At 42.0% G+C, this 22,357-nt stretch overlaps 1 protein-coding gene across 13 annotated transcripts in view; it reads right to left on the reverse strand.

Moving 5' to 3' along the window:
- The window catches only part of ppp1r12a (protein phosphatase 1, regulatory subunit 12A), a 59,899-nt gene that overhangs the window by 15,492 nt on the left and 22,050 nt on the right, over positions 1–22,357 (reverse strand). For 4 of the 13 annotated variants that reach the window (XM_035996312.1, XM_031313347.2, XM_031313345.2 and 1 more), the window contains exons 3-21: positions 19,668–19,786; positions 14,023–14,182; positions 13,123–13,267; positions 12,965–13,039; positions 12,774–12,868; positions 12,430–12,587; positions 12,060–12,181; positions 10,576–10,683; positions 9,736–9,960; positions 9,392–9,483; positions 8,947–9,060; positions 8,002–8,154; positions 6,392–6,547; positions 5,305–5,475; positions 2,728–2,818; positions 2,135–2,323; positions 1,853–2,027; positions 279–400; positions 43–108 (exon numbers count right to left, since the gene is read on the reverse strand). In XM_035996312.1, coding sequence (XP_035852205.1) covers positions 43–108; positions 279–400; positions 1,853–2,027; positions 2,135–2,323; positions 2,728–2,818; positions 5,305–5,475; positions 6,392–6,547; positions 8,002–8,154; positions 8,947–9,060; positions 9,392–9,483; positions 9,736–9,960; positions 10,576–10,683; positions 12,060–12,181; positions 12,430–12,587; positions 12,774–12,868; positions 12,965–13,039; positions 13,123–13,267; positions 14,023–14,182; positions 19,668–19,786 — 2,536 coding nt within the window. Of the gene's footprint in view, positions 1–42; positions 109–278; positions 401–830; positions 1,588–1,852; positions 2,028–2,134; positions 2,324–2,727; positions 2,819–5,304; positions 5,476–6,391; positions 6,548–8,001; positions 8,155–8,946; positions 9,061–9,391; positions 9,484–9,735; positions 9,961–10,575; positions 10,684–12,059; positions 12,182–12,429; positions 12,588–12,773; positions 12,869–12,964; positions 13,040–13,122; positions 13,268–14,022; positions 14,183–19,667; positions 19,787–22,357 lie in introns of those variants that run through there. The other 9 variants (XM_031313354.2, XM_035996314.1, XM_035996313.1 and 6 more) reach the window with 8 other exon arrangements.

The following is a 22,357-nucleotide window of genomic DNA, read 5'->3' on the forward strand; positions in this document are numbered from 1 at the left end:
GTGTGTGTGTGTGTGTGTGTGTGTGTGTGTGTGTTGAGTTACCTGTGGCTCTCCCTTGGTGCTGCCCTCCTCTGAGTCCGACTGCTGGTCAGGGTCATTTTCATCACCCTGGAATTGAAAAAAACAGATGAAAGGGTTACCATCCAACTGATCAAAGAGGAACACTCAGGGTTGTGTTGAGTGTTATGAACTGCTGCACCTCATCAAGAGTGCTATGAATACTTATGATGGTGAAAGAAGTGATAGCAAACTTCTATCACTGTGTGCAGGTCGCTTACATCCTGGGTCCAGAAGGAGACTCCAGTGGAGCGTCTCTTCTCGCGGGGCCGCCTGCGATCCCGTATGGAGCGGGGCTGAGACTTGTCCTCTCCTTCCTTCTCTTCCTCCTTTTTGTCCATTTCTGTCCAATCGAGAAGAATGACAGCAGGTTTACTACACACACACACACACACGTGATATTGCTGCCATTATACTCAAATGACAGTAGGGCTGCACGATTTGGAGAAAAAGTCCTATTGCGATTGTCAATGCTGCGATCACGATTGGGATATAATGATTTCATGAGCTTACTTAATTATCAAGGAAAATGCAAAAATTACACTACTAAAATTTGGAAATGTGTATGTTTTAACTTGAACATATGTTAAACGAGGATAGGAAGAAATACAGAAACAAAAATGTGCACACGCGATGCACGCGCTACTGAGTTACTAAACAGAGTGACTGGTCACTGCTCATCTTTTGTGGACGTTGTTACTAGGGTGTAGTGATTAATACATCCATGGGAGTGCACACAGAGCGTCTTGCAAGCCGCACAACTTTTTGTTTATTCGAAACGCACAATTGTTGCGGTTATGTAATTGCACAGAGTGACGTCACGATTGCAATTAGATTAAATCGTGCAGCCCTTAATGACACCAAATGAAAAGACCCAATAGATAGAGGAAAACCTACAAAAAGATGACAGCCTGTCGTGTTGAATCTCCAGTGTAAACATACAGTTAACACTCTGCACTACTTTATTAGATCTAGTGTAATTTTGTACTTTCGTCAACTCTTGAATAAAAGGAGAAGACCAGCAGTCGTGTGCAACATGCATTTAACACAGAGTTTTGCATATGAACGTAGAGAAACATGAGACAGTGATATGATGACATCTATACATCTCTAAGTCATCTGTTGTTGACCTCTGGTCAGTTTTTTCACCAGAGCACTGATTAAGCCTTATTATTTTCATATCCACGATGAGCAAATGACCATACAGTATTCCTAACAAGAAATCAAAGTGAAAAATGGAAAAGTTCAGGTTAAACAAGGCACTGATTTGACTTCACAAGGCACAATAAGGACACAAGTTCAGAGAGAGAGAGAAAAAAAAAAAAAGAAGGTGAGAAAAAGGTTGTGGTCAGGGGTAAACAAAGAGGTCAGTGTTTCCATCAGTTGAACAGACTTAAACTGCCTTCTATTTTCCCAGGAACGCTTCATGGATTTATTTGTTAAGAGGAGGGACTTTATTTTAAACGCAACCTAATCCCTTTCTGGATGCCTTTAGTCAGCATCAGGCAGTTTGCCCATGTGAATGTGGACCTGTGGAGACAAGATACCATGGCTTCATATCAGAGGAGATAGCATTTAAGTTATTTCAGGTTCAATGTCATGATAGTTAAGCTAGCCACAACAAAAAAGGAATCACTAAGGTTGGACTTAAATTTAAGTTTTTAAAAATAAAATCTGTGATCATGACCCAAATTATTAAATTGTCAATCTAAAATGATGAATAGATCCTGTCTCGGAGAATTATAATGGTCATATAGCTGCTGTAGAGGTGTATTCGGATGTGAACGGCACTGACCTTTTTCCGTGTCTCTGTAAGGGGGGCGGCTATAGGAGGAGGTGATCCCTGTCAGACTGTTAGGCCTGTTGAGGGAGCTGGAACTGGAGGACAATGCGGTGCTAGAGTACGGGATGGAGCCAGTGCTGACTGTGGAAATGGCGGAGGTAGAGGAGGAAGACGAGGGCCGGTAGCGCTGGTAGAGAAGAGGGAGAGAAGGAGGATATTCAAATATTCAAGGTGTAGATTACAGGCGAGGACAGCGAACCGTCTTGGTCACAAAACCTCCGAGCAGAAATGTACCTCTTCGAAGCTGCGGTACTTCGATCGGTAATCGTCTTCCCTGATCTCCATCTCCTTCTTCTCCTCCTGCTGCTGCTGCTTTTCCTTGTCCTGCTTCTCTTTCTCCTCCTTCTCCTCCTCTCGGGTCTTTGGGGGACGACTCCGGCCGATTGTTTTTTCAGCCTCTTGCAGGTCAGTCAGAGTCACACCCTGGAAGAAGAGATTGATAGACTTATCTTTAGAATTTTAATTCTTTGCTTGAATCTTTTATATTATTTTATAACCAGAATCCTATTGTTTACATTATGCCTAGCTCTGCAGTCAAAAGTCTTACTGGTGCTTTACAATTGAGGTTTCATTTTTGGTGTCATAAATTTCAAAACTCTTGTCAGCTTGTAAAATGATCAGCTCCGTGTACAGGCCTAGAAGTTAAGTGCTGCCTGTGTATACAAAAAGTGCTGCTTCAACCAGGATCACAAAATGTATTTAAGCAGTCTATGGCGATAAAACCATAATGTAAACTGTCACTTTACTGTCATGGTACTTTAAAAGTGGTGACTTGTTTGGTGGGAAGGAGGGATAATGTACATCAGAGGTGATAAAGGTTAACTAACCTGGGTGGACCTTCTTGACTGTCGAGCCTGTCTGGAGCGAGCTTTCCTCTGGGACTCTGACTCCTCGTCTCGCACTGGCGTCAGGTATGACCTGAGAGAACACACAGACACACACACACACAGAGTTATAAAAACAAACAAGGGCACAAAAATACATAGCTCAAGCATCAGATGACTGTTGAGGTGGAAACTTGGCTTTCATAAATATGTCTAGTAATTGTCATCGCCATGTATGGTAGTATAGTGCCTTAAGGTTGCACGAGGTGGCCTGTGATCAGGACGGCTGCTTTCATTTAAGGACTAGATTGGAAAGTGAGAAAATAACCCTCTCCCATCACACTATAAATACTGCAAAGCGAGGATTTTAATGGTAGAGCAGTGGCCAAAACTGACAGACTGTTGTATTCAGCAGCTTTCACTTGCCAACAGTAAGACTGCAGATATACTATACAGCTCCAGGTGTACATTTGTGGAAGGGTGTGAATGTGAAGCAGCTATCTAGGTCAAGAATGTTAAGCTTCCTGGAAAATGTTTTGAGTTTCTTAAGATCGAGCTTTAAAACAACAATGAGGTAAAACGGGATTCCAATCTCTGCGTTTAACCCTTCACTATTAGAGTATCAGGCCCAACAGGCAGCACAGTTTAGAAAAATAAGAGTGAGCTATTCTAGCACTTTCTCTCAGTGTGCGTCTGTTTGACACACAGAAGTAGGAACTCATTCAGTGCAGTGTGAAGCCTTGGCCTTGAGGAAAATATGTAGCTTCTGCCCACCTTCCTTATAAGGAAAAGTCGCTGGAGAAGTCTAGGTTTTGAAACAGCCCTGCCCCACTCCCACCATGACAGGTGGCTTATGTCAGCACTGCAACAGGAAGACATCCACTTGACCCTACTCAAACACATGCTTTCTGTGAAACTCTCTCTCACATGCTCCCTCTATCACATACAGACACAGACAAACTCTCTTCCCCTCCACACTGTGTGTACAGAGTTGAAGAGCACACACCCTGTTCTCAAACAGAGGAAATGCATCCGGATTACTGTCTGACGGAAGCTTAATATTTCTTGAAGCTTCTTCCAGTAAATGTTTTGTTCCAATATCCAAGCTATCTGATCTTGTAATTTTCATAAATATAACGTAAATAAAGTATTTACAGTAAATAAATACAGTAAGTACTCCTCTTTTCCCAACTCATGCCAAGAGAAAGAAATGTTATGGGATGCTGAAAGTCCAAAATAGCAATTAACATGGCAAATTAAACAAAATCTGAACTACAAGTAAGGGATACTGTAGAGCAAGCGGGGCATAATTGTGAATTAAACCCCGACAGGGTGATTCAAGACCCCTCAGCAACCTTCAATTCGCAAAAATGACCCGCTCGCTCGACATTATCCCACTTATCCCAGAAATCAATAATTTAACATGATAAGATAAGAAGCCTTTATTGTCATTATATTACAATGAATATAACTAAATGACGAGTGCCCCTCCCAGCGGTGCTTAAAATAGAACTATATTGCACACATCCACGTATAACGTAAGAAACAACAACATTCATCATTAAACAAGGGCAGGTAGTTGCGATAATAAATATATTGCACAGTTAATACAGGGTTTCTGCAGGTTTTAACAAGTCAAATTTAATTTTAAATTTCAAATTTGCAAAGTAAATAAATGTATTCAAATTGAATAAAAGCGACACGGAGGACTAATTATCTGTTCATATACAGCGAATTATATTTGGACTAGCGAAAGAAAGAACTACAACACCACGGAACAAAAAAAAGCATTTCAATGAGTATCAGTCAGAGGTAGCGTTACATGGACGTAGGAAAATTAAGACCCGTTTCAAATTATTTAAGACCTAGAACACAATACTTCATCGAATTTAAGACTTTGTAAGGCCTAAAATTTTGATTGTGAAATTTTAGACTTTCTTTAGACTTTTTAAGTCCCCCGTGGAAACCCTGTAATAAAAAAAAAGATATTATAATATTGCACAGATCAATAAAATGGATTGTAAAAACACTCATTGCAGAGACGTTATGTGTGTAGATTTAGAGTCTGGATTTTCATGTTTTGATGGACCTGTAGCGTCTCCCTGAGGACAGGAGATCAAAGAGACGGTGGCCGGGGTGAGAGAGGTCTTTAACAAGGTTTTTTTTTTGCTCTGAAAAGGAAGCGGGTGTGTGCAATGTCCTGAATTGAGGGGAGAGGGCAGCCCATGATTTTCTGTGCGCTGCTGATGACCCGCTGCAGTGCTTTTTTTGTCAGCTGCTGAGCAGCCGGCATTACCACACACACTGTGAGGCAGTATGTGATGATGCTATTTATTTTATTATTATTTTATTGTTTTTGAAAATGGTCCCCCAGAGTCTATGATCAGAACTGCGTCCGCTGCAGCGGTCTGTAATTCATAGCAGCGGTAAATAACAGACCGTAGAATGCTTTAATTGAACAATCAGAATCGAGTATTACATAAAGCTGTGTAATACTTACATATAAAATGACATACATGAATTATGTAGATTAAAAAAAAAAAAAAAAAAAAAAAAAAGGTATGGGTGTGTTTGAGTTACCTGCGTCTTTCAGAGCCAGTGCCAATGCCAGTGGTGGTAGTAGTAGATATGGCGGTGGTGGTAGTGGTCGATGTGCTGGTCGTAGTAGAGCCAGTGTTCATAGTGGGGATGACTGCAGCAGACTCCTTCTCCTTCTCCTTTTCCCTCTCTGCACTCTCCTCTGACCAGTACCTGTTTACACACAAGCATTTTAAAGAAATGTGCTTAGCCTGACAGATTTCAATTCAATCAATTAATTTTAAAACTGAAATGTGTGGTTGTAGAGGTCTGCTGGCAGCCATTTTTGGATGTCAGATACTGTGCCATTCCTATACCCATATAAAATACACTATAAAGGCAGTGATTCTCAACTGGTGGGACTTGTGTGGGTGGGTCGCGGACATAAATAAATAAATAAAATTTAACGCGCATCTGATTTTGGACTTTGGTCTTTTATTTAAAAAAATATATATATTTTGACGGAAATGCGTCAGAGCCGTGCAGCAGTCTAGCACCGTAGCCATGGTAACCATCATTTGATCAACGTTCACTTTAAGTTTGTGTTGATCTTCGGAGGAGAGATGGCGAAGCGCAAATATGACCCGGAGTATTTAAAATGTGGATTTTCGTACACTGAGGATAAAAAGGGACAGAAACCCCAGTGTGTGATATGTAATGAAGCTCTTGCACATGAGGGCATGAAACCATCGTGTGCATTTATGAAAGAAAAAAAAAAATAAAGAAAAAAAAGATGACGTACGCGTCTCCGAAGGCCATTTTTGAAAAATAAATCTGCTTGGTTTAAATTCTTTAAAAGTGGGTCGCGACTTAATGACCTTGGGAAATGTGGGTCACAGTGTGAGACCAGTTGAGAACCCCTGCTATAAGGTTTATTTTCTATGCATGTATGCAATTTCTTTGGGCCTCTTTGGTTTAGAATAAGGATAAAATATCAGGAACAGGTTTCAACTTTTCAGAAAAAGTTAAACCATCTACGAGAAAAAGCCACAGAGCTACAAAACTAGTGAAATATCTATAAGCTATGGATTACAGGATGTCCGGTATCTCATTTTCAGGTCTGGCTGATCAGGCGGTCCTGTTCATGTACCTGCTGGTTAGACTGCGGGTGGAGGAGGAGCCCAGGCTGGAGAGCAGGCCGCGATGGCCTGTGGGCGAGGTAACAGATGAGGAGGTGGTGGTGGTCGTCGTCGGGGTGGAGGTGCTCGAGGAACTCAAGTCCTCGTGTCTTCGGCCAAAAGAGCCGCTGGAGGACAAAATGTCAGACAAACACATCAGAGTCACCAGTGAGCCAGAACGGGACACAAATACAGGTATGTTGATCGCAATTAGTTAGTTAGATGCCCTGATTATTAACTGTAGTTTCTTTTGCGTCACACAGCAACATTGTGACTCCATGAGATTAGGGGGAAAAGAGATAAAAATAAGAGGGCAAATTAAGTTTTTTATAAGATAACAAGTGGGGTAAATATACTTTTGTTTTTACACGGCACCTTCCTTCTTTTGTATTCTTTATGACAAGAATGCCCCGTTTCCTCTAGAGCTGCAATGATTAGTTGACTAATTGAGTAGTCGGTCGACAGAAACATAATCGCCAAATATTTGGATAATCAATTATATGCAATACTCAATAAATTGTTTAAAGTAATTTTTCATGCAGAAAATGCTATTTTCATTATGGAGATTTTCTGCTTTTCTCTGTTTTATAAATCACATTAAACTGAAATCTTTGGCAAAAGAATTGATAATAAAAAAAAGAATCGTTAGTTGCAGCCCTAGTTTACTCTGATGCTTTTGAGCAGTATATTAAAACATTGGGCTTTTTTTTATTTATTTTTTTCGCGTGTGGCATTTTTGGGCCTTTATTTTTGACAGGATAGCTTAGACTTGAAAGGGGAGAGAGAGGGGGAACGACATGCAGCAAAGGGATGCAGGTTGCAACCGAACCGGCGGCTGCGTTGAGGACTGCGCCTGTTTGTGGGCACAAACTCTACCAGGTGAGCTGCCCAGGCGCCCCGTTATGCTTTTCTTTCACAGTTTTAGAGCCTATATTGTATTTTCTACTTCAGAAACATTTTTTGTTTGACAGCCTGAATGCTGCATTTTGGGCGTCACCCTCTGCTGTTAGTTATGACGGCTCTGCATGTGTTATAAACAAAAAAGGGCTTAATACATGGATAGCGAAACCCCCTACAGGAAAATGCTGTGATATTACTGTTAATTTGTGAAAAGTAAGTCTAACTGCCTTTGTGAGACGACTATATAGATCAGTGGATTTTCTTTTGCAAAGCCAATGGTTATACAAGGAAGGGTTAAGGGTTCTGTTGGTTTAGTTTTAGTGCTAATGACAATTGATTTAAAAAGGACATTTACCGTTTCAGTAAAAATAAGCTGAAGGTACTTTAATTGAAAGTACAGAGCTGTCACAGTATTAGTCGATGCATGACAAGTTACTGCATTTATTGGGTTGGTTTGGAAAACATTTTAATCTTGAATGAAATACTTTGGACAAAGTGTTAACCACAATCCGGCTTTATACAGAGGCTAGTTCTGAATGTTGAAACCACCTCTTCTGATATTCATCTAGACATTACAGGAGGAACACAATACACAAGGTAGGCACTTCAGCAGAGCAGGGACACACAGTCAGAGAGGACAGGTGGGTGTAGAGACGGCGGTGCCCCGGGGAGGCTGGTGTACCTGCGGTAAATGCTGTAAGACTGGTAGTGGGAGCTGGGTGGCTGCCAGGGTTTAGTATTACAGGTGTTAGGGTCCAAGCTGGAGGTGGACGAAGACTTGGCTGGCACGTCCCGCGTGCTGCTGCTCCGCCCTAGTGCTAGCGTGTGGGACGTGCTGGTGTGTTGGCAGGCGGGTGGGCAAGAGAGGCATGTTAGCGGTGGAGGCGCGCACACACACACACACATATATAGTACAAGAAACATACATACTTAAAACTACTAAGCTTTGACAGGCTAGTTGTGCATGAATGTCATATGGGGCTAGCTGCTGACTGGACAATTGAAAGCAACAAAAGAGTTGTGTTCATAAGTTATACAGAAGCCATAAATTAAGGTTTTTGTAGAGACACAGTTCTAAAAAAAACAACAAAAAAACATGGTAATATAGGTAATTTATAGAACAGAAAGAGATTTTTAATAAATAAGATAAATTATTATTTACAGTATTTTTCCCATATGACATGCATGCAACGAGTCCATGTCTAGGTTTTGTGCCACAAACAACTCTGGAAATTTGATTTATATGGGACAGACAGGCTTATAGGCTTGTTAAATGCCAGAATAATGCATTGCAAACTCAGTGGCACAGCAACCTGACAGGACAGGTACAGTCATGCAACAGACTCTTGCAGCAGTGGTAGAGAAAAGCGTTGTGCTATTTCGCATGGCTTTCTCAGTAGCTGCTGCTCTGCATGGAAGCATGTACGTACATATCTGATGACATAATCAAGGCGAAATGTACAGTGGATGATTGATAAACAACTATCAATGCTGTCTTCACAGTGGTTTTTAGTTCCAAAGCTATGCAAGTCAACCTCATGATGGCTAAAGACATCATATAAGATGGAGCAGAGATCTGATGAGGGATGGAAGTTTGGCAGAGATTTGTTTCGCAGCGGAGGCTAACCTGCGCTGGTAGCTGGGGGGTCGGTTGGTGGAGGCGCTTCCTTCGCTGTTCTTCAGGTCGTCATCCCAGCGTCGCCGGGTGTATGAGCCACTACGTATCAGAGCAGTAGAGTCCCTGGGAAACCACAAGCTACAATAGTACCTCAGGCTTTCCCTAACAAATACTGACAGATACTAGATATGGGTATATCAAAATGATCGTCTTCCCCATTAAACCTAATTCTACCCACTATAAAAAAAAATATATATATATATTTTTTTAGTCAGTTTGAAGTCTACCAAATCCATTGCAGCACAACATAACAACCTAACCAAAGGCAGTTTCTTAGGGCCACACACACATGCAGAGCATTCAGGGCCTTTGCCTGCAACACATAGCAGTGGGCAGCAGGTGCCGCTAATGCCAATGCATGTTTGCACAGAGCCACTTTGCTCCCGGCTTTCACCTGTTTTCCTTCTCGTCAATGTCTGAAGTGCTGGGCAGTCTCCTGGGGATGGTGGGGGCCACGTAGGCAAGCCGAGTTCCTTTATCCTTTTCCTGTAGACAGAGCGACAAAAAAGGACCCACGTTAGTGAGCATTTATGGAAGATTTGTCAGATATCACTATTAATCACTACAACAAATATCACTACTAATTTGTAACTTTATTTACCATTAAAAACTAGTTTAAATATTGTATTCCTGTTCAAATACATACATGCTGTATCAAGCTGGTAAATAGGAACTCAATAAAAGGCTAAAAGAAAGAAGAGGCAATGGCTATATTTGATATTCTATACTATAGTTCACCTTCTCTTTGTCTTTGTTGTCTAGAGAAGAGGAGAGGCGAGGGCTCGATGCTGAGCGCATCACCCCAGTGGTGTCCTTCTCCCTCTGAGCTTCCTTGGTGGCTGTGATCTCCGCTAGCGCCCCGTAACTGCCCGTCTTCCTCAAACCCAGCCGCCACGACGCTGGAGACTCGTCCTTCCTATCCTCCTCCATTTTAGTGGAGACCTTTCCAGCAGGCTGAATGGCCTGAGAGGGGAGGGAAAGGCGGCGATTTAGTGTGCAAAGTTAACCATGGAAAAGTAGATTTTTAGTCATCTTGGTAAGTAGCACAAAAGTCAATCAGGTCAAAACACTGGACAAAAACAGTTTGGATTAATCTCCAGGGGCTGCAATTTAAGAGGTAATTTTTAAAAGGAAGGGCATGCCGGTTAAGAGATCACATCCACTGCTGCTACTACTGGACTAAAAGTTATGCCATCCAGAGTAAATGCTATTCTCAAAATATGAAGATTATGTAGCGCAATTAAACCCTTTGGGATTTTAGGGACCGATTGATCAGGTCTGGCCACATATACATTTTTAAAACAAACTCATCATCAAAAGATGCATACATAGCCATGAGCAACAAAACACAGAAGCCACACAGACACACGGTGAAAGCACGACCAAGACAGTGCATTTGTTGAGTACAAGTGAAAAAAAACACCATGTCGGGTTGACGAGTGAAAGTCAGCGATCGGGAGGTTCAATCAGCGTCACCTGGATCGGGCCAGGGTGGTTAGGGGGGGGGGTTAAGTACTTTGTCAGTGCAAAGGTGCATGAAGGATGAGAGAACAACTCTGGTGCACATCAATGCCTCACCATAGGTTTTTTGGGCACTAGAGAAATGCCAGTTTTGCGCAAGCCTTGACGCCACAATGCAGGACAGCCTGGCTCCGCCACAGGCATGAGGGGAGTAATACAATCAAACTAAAGCCAACCAAGACAAGAGCCCAGGATGAGAAAGATGCAGAGAGAAGGAGGGAGGGCAGGGAGGAGGTTGAGATAGAGAAAAAGCCAGAGTAAGACAGAAGCAGCAGCAAAACAAACACACTTTATGGCAAGGATAGATCTTTTTAAGGCCTAGTCACACCACACAATGCTTACTGCCAAACCGAGACGACTACTATTATTGTTCTCTGTTGGAATAAGAAAGATCCAACAAACATTGTTAATGTTTTGCTCACTCTTGTTAGACAGAAGACATTGTGACGTGTGAGCACTAGGCTTCAAAGAACGATTGGAACACGGAGATCATTGCAAGAAAAGAAGCAAAAAAAAGAAAACATTTAGAGAATTTTGGATAGGTGGCATTGCAGGACGTCAACTAAAGGGTGCAAATTCAGAGAGATGGAACACTGTAAAGGTACCCTCTTATTTAGGCTGCATTCATGAGTGTAAAATGATAACGCAGTCTGTTGGCAGTGTCTGATATCACAGACCTAATGCAATGATTTAATCTTTGGTTCTAAATATATGCCATGTGAACTTTGGCAACACTAAAACACTTAAATACCTTTCCAACAGTTAAACACGATGTCCCATAAAGTATTTGTTTAAACCAGTGGACTGAAGGAAGCAGACATACCCTTGGGAAACGTCACCAGGTTCACTTTAGTTCAATGTTTAGCCTAATTTTTCCAGCAGAGGGCAGCAGACTCAAAAGTGGGAAAACACTACCATGCAAGTCCTAGTTTTATTCCCAACAACCAAACCAATCTCAGCACTCCAGCCTCCTGGTATCCTAACAAGTCTTGTAGTAAACTGTTAACATCATCCAGAATTGGCCACCAATCATCCCCTCGGTGCAGTTTGTTAAACACCCCTGACAATTAAGTTGTAAATGTCATTCCCAGGGCCTCTGTGACATTTGTTAGCTGTGTGCGCTCATTGTAATGCAACAAGAAGAGCACAAATCACAACCAGGGACAACCATTTCTGTGATGGCCTGGAGTATGAATTGCAAACTCATTTATGTAACCTCCAGTATCTTCAGCCGGCTGTCAAATTAGGTTTGTGTTCAAGGGGGAGAAAAACTAAATAGAATTTCACTGATTTGTGTACAGAACGAGGTACCAACGTATCTCAGTAGACCAACGCTGATGTGACAGAGGAGGTGCAGTTACTACTTAAGTGGTGTGAGGGTAGAATAGTGACATGATTGCATCACAGGTGAGCTGCAGCATTTCATTTCCCCCAAGCCCTTTTTCAAATCAATCAGCTGCTAATTTGATCTTCTTTTTTTTATGACTGTGGCAGCTCTCCGCGTAGGGTAGGATTATAAATACTTGTCCACCAGGTCGCACCTTCTTAACCGGTGAAGTAGGGGTTGTCACCTGGTTGGTTGGGCTACTTGGAGGGGACACGGCGATGCTGGTTGGGGCTGGCGTCGTGCTGTTGCTCACCGATGCTGAAGGCTTGCTCTTGTCTGGAGGGGTAAAAAGGAGGGGGAAAAAAAGTGTGGGAGTTGTGTAAGTCAATGAACAACAATGAATGAAAACAAGTATGGAACATGTGTTATATACATGCATTATAGAAAATAAAGATTTTATTTGGTGACAGAGAAAAAGACACAAAGCTGACTGAATGAAATTCTATGTGACTAATTTAACTGACAACAAGTAAATGCTTATTCTTTACACAGACACACACACACACACACACACACACACACACCTGCTTCAGTCTCCGACTCTGAATCTTCGTCGTCCTCTTCCTCACTGGAGCAGCTCGATTCGTCCTTCTTGCCCTCCTCTACTTCATCCACCTTCTCTGGTTCTAAGGTCTCAATGCACGGGGCGCTCTTTTCTGGCTCCAGGAGCAGCGTTTCTTTGCTGCAACACACAAATTTAACACAATTAGCACAGAAATACAACATCAGTGTAGTACAGTATTTAGAACTGCAAGGGAGAATGCAAGTCAAAAGATACAAAATATAATATTCAAACTTTTAGTTATGCCTGTGTACAGTTGGCTTGATAATCCTAAAATGTATTTAGTAGGCAGTTTCCGCTATTTACCTCTTGATTGGTTTCAGTGGCTGGTTGTTATCCCCAGTGGTTGTTGTGGTTACAATCAAAGGAGATTTCTTAACGTCTTCCTTGTCACCTATCAGCTGGAATAAAGAAAACAAAAATCAAATGTATCTGCTGACAAAGTTGTTTTGTGCAGATATGAGTCATTATAAAAATTAGCAGCCACATTGACTTACCAGATTTTGTTTCTTTTGTAGTTCTTCTAAGTATCCCAGAACATCTTCATCTGCTACATCAAGAGCTGTCTGGCCCTGAGGAAAAGAAATAAAAGTTATCTAAAATATGAATTGCACAGCGCTTAATGACAGGACTCATGACAGCTCCAGCTACTCACCATTTTATTAATGAGGTCCATATCACATTGATTTTCCACCAGTATCCTACATGCCTCCTCTTTGCCCCAGTGTGCTGCCGCGTGTAGAGGAGTCCAGCCATCATAGTCTTTAATATTTACATCATACCCTGTTTGGATTAAAAGCCTGCACAATGAAGGAGTGGGTTGTGCGAGAGAGAGAGGGGAAACAAAAACAGATTGTTAGTAATTAGAATTTGCAAATCTTTTTTTTTTTTCTTTCCTTTTTTCCTTCGTTTTCCTGGATTTGATTGTGTAAACTAATCTTTCAAGGTACTGACAGTGTCCAGGCTTTTAGAAGTGCGTCAGCATTGTAACCCCAGGTCAGATTTATTAGATACAGTCTCACAGTCCATCTCCGAAACACATGGACACATAATTTAAAAAATCTTGGGTCATCCCTTAGCGAGAGCAGAATGAGGTTGGCAAATTTTAAAACTAATATTTCAGCCCATAAATCTGTCATGATGGGGAAAACATTTAGATCCCCAACTTGTATATTGTAGACACGAGAGAGAGAGATCTTAGAGCTATCTATGGAAGTGGAGTGTACTGGCTGGCTTCCCAGACCAGATGGACAGGTGGCTGCAGTTCCTTTCCTCAGCCAGTGTAGCTGTATTAAACAGCCCACAGAGACAACGTTGGAACAACGCATTGACAAGATGCAGAGACAAAGATATGTTTGGCATTAGCAAAGAAAACACACAATGCTAGGCCTCACCACTGTCTTGACTATAAATAGCATTTATGTAATGTACCAAACAGGAAAGGCTTTATGTAACAACGAGCAATTGGTCGTTACATTTTTATTTTTGTCCCAACAGAGAAAGGCATGATGTTTAGTCTTAGTCTTCTACCTGTGAAATCAAGGCCACTGCTTACTTTAAAACCTCGACGTATCCTTTCGCAGCAGCTACGTGGAGTGCCGTTCCTCCAGACTTTGTGTGCCGGCTGTCTTGGATCTGGCCGCTGTTGAGCCACTGCCGGGCGTCCCTCAGCATGACCCGCTCCTCCTCCTTCCGGGCTGCCTCAATGTCCACCCCTGGTAAGTGACAGAGGAGACTGACACAGTCAAAAGAGGCACTGTAGGATTACCTGATACTTAGGAACAAGCTGCCGGCTGTAACACTGAACACAAAATATGGAGGAACGAGACACTACACATCCGAGGTATTTGTAAAGAGTTCTACTTCCCTCGCATCTAGATAAAAAGGTATGTGAATGTTTGGAATACATTACAATAGTTTGTGACTATAGATTACAGAGAAAACTGAAAATAAGTCAGTACACATATATATTTGCATATTTGAACTGCTATGATAATGAAACAATAATGATAGCTATGAAGTTACACAAGATTGAACCCCTGTGCTTTTATTTAGGATATCCATTGTGTTTAAGGTTCTACAGAGGAAACAGACACGACATTGTTCTGGCAACCTCTCGAAACACTAGAAGGTGTTGTTAAGCACTGGTGCTGTTTTACCAAACAGTTTAAAGCCACTATTCTGTCAATTTGTCAATGAAATGATGGCTGCAAAAACACAGGCCTCAGTCAGTTAAGTGGGTCAATATGACTCAGCTATAAGCTGCATGCAGTGCAGCAGTGAAGACAGGCCTATATTGTCTTCCTGACGCCTGGTTGGAACGCGAGACGATCTGAAATGCACAGCTGCATGAGTCGTTGACTCGTCAACTGAGTGTTAACTGTGTTGAACTACATAAACAGTGATCCAAGAAGTGCTCTGGGGTAGGAGCCAACACTTCAGCTGATCTTATAAGTTTTTGTTCTACTCCCAAGTAGAGGTGCTGAAATTAATCAAATAATCGATGCATTGATAATCGGCCGGGCCATAATCGATTATTTCTGTTTACAATTTAATGTATGCCTAACAACCTTTCTGTTTACATATTCTGTTATGTTTTGCACATTCAGGAAGTGCCATGTGCTCAGTGCTGTAGTTTTATGTATCCAATTTATTTAGTATTAGAACACTGCAGAATGTTTAGTTTTTTAAGCTTGAAAAGCTATGAATTAAATATCCTATATGGCTTGAATAGAAAAATGTATTTGACGCATCGTGATATCGAATCAAAGACATGATAATCGTAAATCGAAACGGGAGATCAGTGAAGATTCACACCTCTACTCCCAAGGATACATCATCACTGATTTCCTGACACAAGAAATCTTTAAGATTGCCTCAAGCTTTTAAACCAATGAAAGAGGAAATCTGTGTCTGCAAATTTGGCTCGGGCAGGCCACGGAAAAGTCTAACTTTACACGGAGGGTTAGCCATTGCTAGCGGGAGAGGAGCACAAGGAGCTCTGTTATCAAGAAGAGGACACTTGATTCCAAAACAAAAGTCATTTAAGCCTCGATTCCACCAGGGGCATGTGCCGTGTTCCGGCTGCGCCATGGTTCTGTTCCGTCGTACCACACCATGAGCGTCTCAGAAGAGTGTCTTGCCTGCCCAACTCGCAGATATTGTCGTTTCATTGTCATTTTTCCTGGATATTTGTGCTCAATCATAAAAGTATAGTCTACAAAGTTAAATGTTTCCCCGCCCCCCATTTAGTCCAGTTATGAACGACAAGGATCAAAGATTTATGGCTGTGTTTTAGTTGTTAAAATAGTAAATAGTAGTGATGTGATATACAATCAGGAGTCTGCACAGGGTGTTAATTCCCTGGATGCTCTAGCTGCTCCACTTCCTGCGCGGCCTGTGCAACGCCCCGTGGCTCCGTCCTAGACCTAGAGAGTATATTTGGCGGAGCAGAGCGAGGGGGCTGCTTCTGGGATGCGCTGCGTCGAGGCTGGTGGAGTCACAGGCATTGTCTTGAGGGGCCGTGATTGTATCCGCCGGCCGCGGCACTGCCGGAATGCAGTGCATATACGCCGTCGCTTAGTGGAATTTAAGGGTAAGACACCTGCTGTATGCTTTTTGCTCTTTCAAAGTTTAAATAATTGGCCTACAAGTCTTAAATATCAGTGACAATCCACTTTCCAACACAGGCTTAAATTGAGCAAAACAACTGTAATATTTAGGCTTGTTGAAAACTGGATGTGTTGCTCATTAGTGGGCTGACGTCTGAGAAAGTAAAACCAAATGGGAAGATGATGAGTCAGTGTCTGAGGTTATTTTTGACTGGATTTCAAGTTTCATTTCAAACCACGGAGACCGTCTTCACTATGGTTGGCTGGTCAGTGAAGCAGTAACTTAGTAATGCCCACCAAAATAATCACTTTTTTTTTACTTTTTGTCAGAAAAATCTGAAACAGTCAACACAACTTTAGATAAACAATGACCTACTCTATCATCATAATAAGATTACAAGCGAGACATGTGATCAAAATGTAAGTTAAAGACATAAGTCACAGCATCAGACTGAGACTTTTACAAAACTGCATTATAAGAAATTTCATCTTCAAATGTGATCCAGCTTTGTTTGGTGTTACACATTGTGGCATATTCCTTCATCACCTGGACGTGTTAAATTTCTAAAAATAAATTTTAAAAACATGCATTTTTAAAATGCTTAATTTGTAGATTGAAACCGCATACAGTGCCAGGTACTTATTTTGTAACTCTATTTAATTATTACAATTAAAAAGGTGGGACACCCACAGAAATGCTAGAATTCAAACTTCAGTTGGAAATGGGGATGGATTTTCTTACAAGAGAAAACAGTGTACATACGCTATGGAGGAAATTAACCTAAACTTCCTTAGGCCAGTTCAGTTAATGTAGGCAATGGGAGCTGGCCAGGTAGGCCAAAGTCCCGTGATCTCTTGGGAAGTAGCCTACACTGGGTCTATAAAAAGCAGGGAGCCTAATGGCCTCTAAGTAGGACTACAGAACAAGAGCTGAGTGGAAGAGTTGGCAGAGGTTCAAAGTTGAGTTTTTACAAGAGAGCAGCACATCTTCCACATGAGAAGATAAAGAGACAATCCAATAGACCAAAAAAGGCCTCATCTCTCCCTTCACCTCGCTAACAATGTACCGACAGTATGTTTGGTAAAGCTAAAATGAAATATGTACAGAAATATACCCTAAAGCAAGCGCCAGGATCCCCAGAGTAAGTATAGATACTGGCTTTTCAGAAAAGTCAAAAGAAAAAAGGGGCAAAAAAAGATGTATTATTTTGAGCTGAGAGGGATCTACTAAATCACCCCTGTGTCCTCTCAGCACCAGGGACAGAGCGTGCTTTAGAAACATTTGTGAGATTGTCCACCTTCAGTCCAATACAAGGACACACAGCAGCCCTCATGAGGCAGCTGATGGAGGGGAGGGGGGTAGGAGGGTGACAGGGCTGTCCAGTCACTTGAACCAATCAGGGTCAAGGAGAGAATGTAGAGGTTGTTCCCGCCAAGAGGAAACCATGGCCACTTGCTAACAAGTTTAACCCCATGACTGCTATCTCATTGATAGGAGAAAACCACATTACAATCATACAGAAGCGTTACACAGATAGTTGCATAATGCTGCCTGCTACCTCTAACACGGATAACTAAGCTGTGGATTGTCTGCAGTTGCCCTGAGGCAAGGATTGTTGAAAATTCACTCTTCAGTGGAGTTTTATCTCAAAAGTTGTTTTATGAAAGTCTGCATTAAAGAATAAATAAGGCTGTAACTTGAAAATATAATGTCCACATTATTAAAAAAAAAAAAAAGTATTCAGTAGTTTGGCTCTGTGATGTTTAGGAGCATAGTAAATGAAGATGCACATTTGGTTTTGTGTCCGTTAGTGATGGATCTTTGAGGAGGCAGCGTGAGGATGCTCTGAACAAAGCAGCACAGCTGTCAGGCATCGGCAAATGAAAGCTGACAGCTGCTGCCGGCCAGGATGCTTGAGGTTCGGGTGGGTGCATGTCTCACTGCAGTTATATAACACAGACTAGGAGCGCAACATACAAACAGCCCTGGGTGTAATTATCACTGGATGCCATGTGCTTTTAAACACTTGGCCCTTGACTCAAAGAACTGTGAAGAGTTTGGCAGCTTACAGCCTTTTTTCCACAGGATGCTAGAGATACTAGACAGTTAACAATAATGCACAACAGTCTTTTTTGGTCAGTCAGTGTAATCAATTTTTTTAAATCTAGCAAGAGAGTGTGCAGTGTTTTCCACAGGTGGTCTGTAGATATGAATGGTGAGGACATGGCAAAAAAGGTCCCACCCACAAAGCATGGTAAACGAGACGGGATCTGCGTTCCATGACGAGTTGGGTGGGTTGCCGACATGGTCGCAGATCCCTGACGCCCCTGACGGTCCGCCCCGGTTGACAGCCGTCCCTCCCCGCAGGGTCCTGAGAGGGTGCAGCAAACATTCACAACAAAAAGTCCACAGCCCTAAAGGGAGTGAGTTTCAGGGGAGGGGTGCCGTTAAGCTCACAGACGGAGCCTCCATCGCCCTGAGCCTTTCAAAAGCCGACAAAGTCGGTCGTGGCGCGGCGCCATGGATGAAATGCGAGGAGAGGAGGGCACCCCTTACCCGCCAAGTTGAATAACCTGGGCAGACTGTGTGGACTGCTACCCGTTGAGAAGTGTAAAGATATTTTCAGTTAAACTCATGCTAATGGTTTTTCTGATTGCTAGATAGTCTATGTGAGAAAAAAAAAAAAAGGAATGAATATTCGTATATTGAACAGTCAAATCCCAGACAAGCTTATCATATACATTTCTAATGGGGCTTACATGATTGGCTACCTGTGCAAGACCTGCATTTCACACCTTACTGTAAACTATCAATGACAGTGTTTATAAATGTAGGCTTTCGCTCTGCATGCAAACACATGCAGTAAAATGTGAGAATGTAACGCTTCATTATAAAAAAAAAAATGGTGCCACAGAAAAGGGCAAGCCAGCAAACCTTTATTAGGAAGCTGAGGAGCACCCCTCTGGCCCGGGGCCAGTTAACACGTCTGTGCTGGTGCCTCTCACCATAGGGGAGGGCCTTTCATCATCTCAAGAATGCCCTGGCCTAAAATAGAAAGACTCGACTTTTCAGTTTTGAATCATCACGAGTGTTCACAACACAGCTGGATCACTTTTGTATACTATGTAAGTTTTCAAGCAAGAGAGTGAGAAATAGCAGGTGACTGACACTGAAGGAGAACTCTGATTCTATTTGACAACATATTCTTGCATGTCTGAAATACACATAGGGACCCAACCACACATCAGGACTGTTTCTCAATATGATTAAGCTTGATTACATGGTAATGCTAGAAACTTCTTCTTATTATTAGCTAATAATCTTGGCTAACTGCATTTACAGCAAGGTTTATTGAGCACTGTAAATAACCCACTAAATAAAGCAGAATGCACGTGGTCATATCTTGCCCAAATGCCTCCACTTTTTCTTTGTTTTTGCATTAACAATACATAACCTCCTGACCGAGGCTGCAATAGCTACAGCATATACTAGTGGTTAAATTCACATGAGACACTTTTTTACATTCTTATAAAGGCGTTTTTGCATTGGGAGAGAAGGTAGTAGTTCAAGACGTCTTTAATACTGTACCTTGTCTGTTGATCTCATTCTGCAGGAGCTCCTCCATTGCCTCCTCTTCAGCAATGTCCAGAGGTGTCTCACCCTCACTGTTCACAACTCCTACACTGGCACCCTGGCTGATGAGATACCTGCAAAAACAATACACAAAAATACACGCACACACATATTGGGTTGAGCCAAGAGGTTATTTATATAAACATCCTCCTAAGGTTTTCCAAAGTGGTGTTATTCTGGTTGATTTTTCTACTGAAAAGTTTGAGGCCAACTGTCACTTCCTTTAACTGATGAGGAAACAGTTGAAGGACAGGAGCTGTGTAATGTTGTTTTGGGTTCAGTGCCAGAATTGGTTGACACTACATCAGTCTGCAGCTCCTATTTTCTTCCTAACACGTCGAGGCCAAATTACATACATTCACCAATTACACCGAATACATTAATTAATTACAATAATTAAATTGATCTGTTGCAATATTGTGTTGCTGTTTATTCATTGCTGCTAAAAATCCCCTATAAAGACATGAATAATATGAATATTCTTCCAATACAAATACTGAGAGGAAAAGAATACCCACATGGAGAGAAAAAGACTGTCTATGGAGACAAGGACATGCTCCTAATGCACAAGTCTTACTGGGGTTTAGCACACACTGACGTTACACCACACACTATATGACTAAGGTTCTATTAGCATCTGACTTATTTGAAAAAGTTCCATGGTTATTTACCTAAGTCACGCAGTGTTTTTAAGTTGCAAAGGGTCAGGCTGTGCAAACAGAGTAAACATGACACACCTAAATGATAAAGAAAAAGAGGAGTCCGAAGAATGAGTGGCCCAAATCCAGACAGGTATGTGGCATATGGATGACTCTCTGGGTTTTACACTACACTACCGTCCAGTTCGTCTTATAGTACATAACTGCAACTACAGATGCAATCGAAGCCTTCATTGCTACCAATCCAATGCTCAATACTAGAGGACTAGCCTGGCATCGCCAGACCAATCTGCAAATGCGTTGGAATTTGCAAATGTATATTAGTCTGGAACCTCTCAGTTCATTTGTCGATTTCCAAGGGGCGTCATCAACGGGTGCAGACCAAAATGCCTGTGGATGAAATTGAATACATCTACAACCGATCCGAGCAACGAAAAGGTGTAGCTCTGAGCGACACATGCAAGATGAGGCGATGCTTGCTCTGGTCGAAGCACGATTCCTATTTGATCAGCACCGCCTAGTTTGACGAGTTTTGTGAGCCTGGTACCTTGCGCTGGACGCAGTCTTCCAGTTACGTTTGGTAACTACGTTCGATAAGCATAACACTCCTCGTCAGTAATCACCTTAAACCTGCCCCATGGTAGATAAAACGGTTGGGATTGGTTCGCCCAGGGCCTGGCCAGCTGGAAATCTGTCTGAATGTGAGGGGGAGCCAGACATATCTGCCAGAGCAAATTAAACATGAGCTCGCAGATTCATCTGGAAGACTTGAGCATCAACTAAGTGGTCCTCAAACGAGACAGTGTTAAGTGGAGCTCACTTCAGCGAAAGGTTGTACCCCTATAACACGAAGAGACAGTTTCGTGGAAATCTTTGCCTATGTAACCCTTTACAGCCATGAAGTTAATCCATAAAACTACAAATATTAGCAACAACCAAAACACGCATTTAACATTGTATCAAGGGTACTTAGTGATTTAACGCTTTATAGATCTTTGTCTCCCCCCAGCAGAGATTCAAGACCTTTTAACCCATTCAACATCTTGTTTTTGGCTTTGTGATCTGGAGTCCCACTGTGGGATTCTTAACCAACCCTCCCATTAGATGGCTGTGGTGACTCGGGCTTATACAGTCCTGCTTTGGAGTTCCCGTCACTGTGACTGAGGATGCCGGGATTAAAATGGGCCTACTGAGAGCTAACCACCCACTTCAGGTTGCGTAGTTTCTCTCTATGACATGATGTCTCCATTAGTCACCCATATCAGGCCAACAACTTGACCTTTTCATTCATTATGTGACAACAAAAAACTTCTTGTTTTCTGTAATACTAGCCCAGTGCTGTGTTCATGAGGCCTACTGGACACAGACTTGCTGGGTCTAAGAAGTTAACACTAAAATATTTCAAAATTGTGTGGACATTTAAGCCACATGTTTATCTTCCTACATCCAGTTGCACTTGTTACTTTTATATAAAAAAAAAAAAAAAAAAAAAATCAATAGTGGGGATATATTTGTAGCCAGGTTCCCGTAATGGAACACAGAAGTAAAGCAGGTCACAGCACACTCCCAATGTGCTGAACAATGTGTACAACTGAGCTCCTTCAGTCCCCTTTAGCCTGTTTAAATATCCTCTGATAACATCTCTGTGTTGTGTTCTTTGCCCTAGGAGCAGTCTTCTTACCTGAAAAGGACTGGGGGCAAGAAAATACTACAGTGCAACTCTAGAGCTCGATTCCAGATATAGTGGCCTGATCTCTCCATATTTGATTACATCACTCTAACAATGTGTGTCTGCGCTATCAGATGGGCTGTGGCTCCTACCAAAATGTGACAAGAACTGTGTGCTACTGGAAATGATGGTTTTTGCTGCGTTGATTCTGGCATGCAAAGGTGAAAGAAGAGTGCTGTTGTGCAAGCTTTAAATTATCCAAAAATCCCATTTTATTGAGCTAAAAAAAAAAAGAAAAAAAAGGATTATAGCACAGC

This window comes from Sander lucioperca, chromosome 20 (genome assembly GCF_008315115.2).
Source record: "Sander lucioperca isolate FBNREF2018 chromosome 20, SLUC_FBN_1.2, whole genome shotgun sequence".
In the NCBI taxonomy this organism is placed as follows: Eukaryota; Metazoa; Chordata; class Actinopteri; order Perciformes; family Percidae; genus Sander; species Sander lucioperca.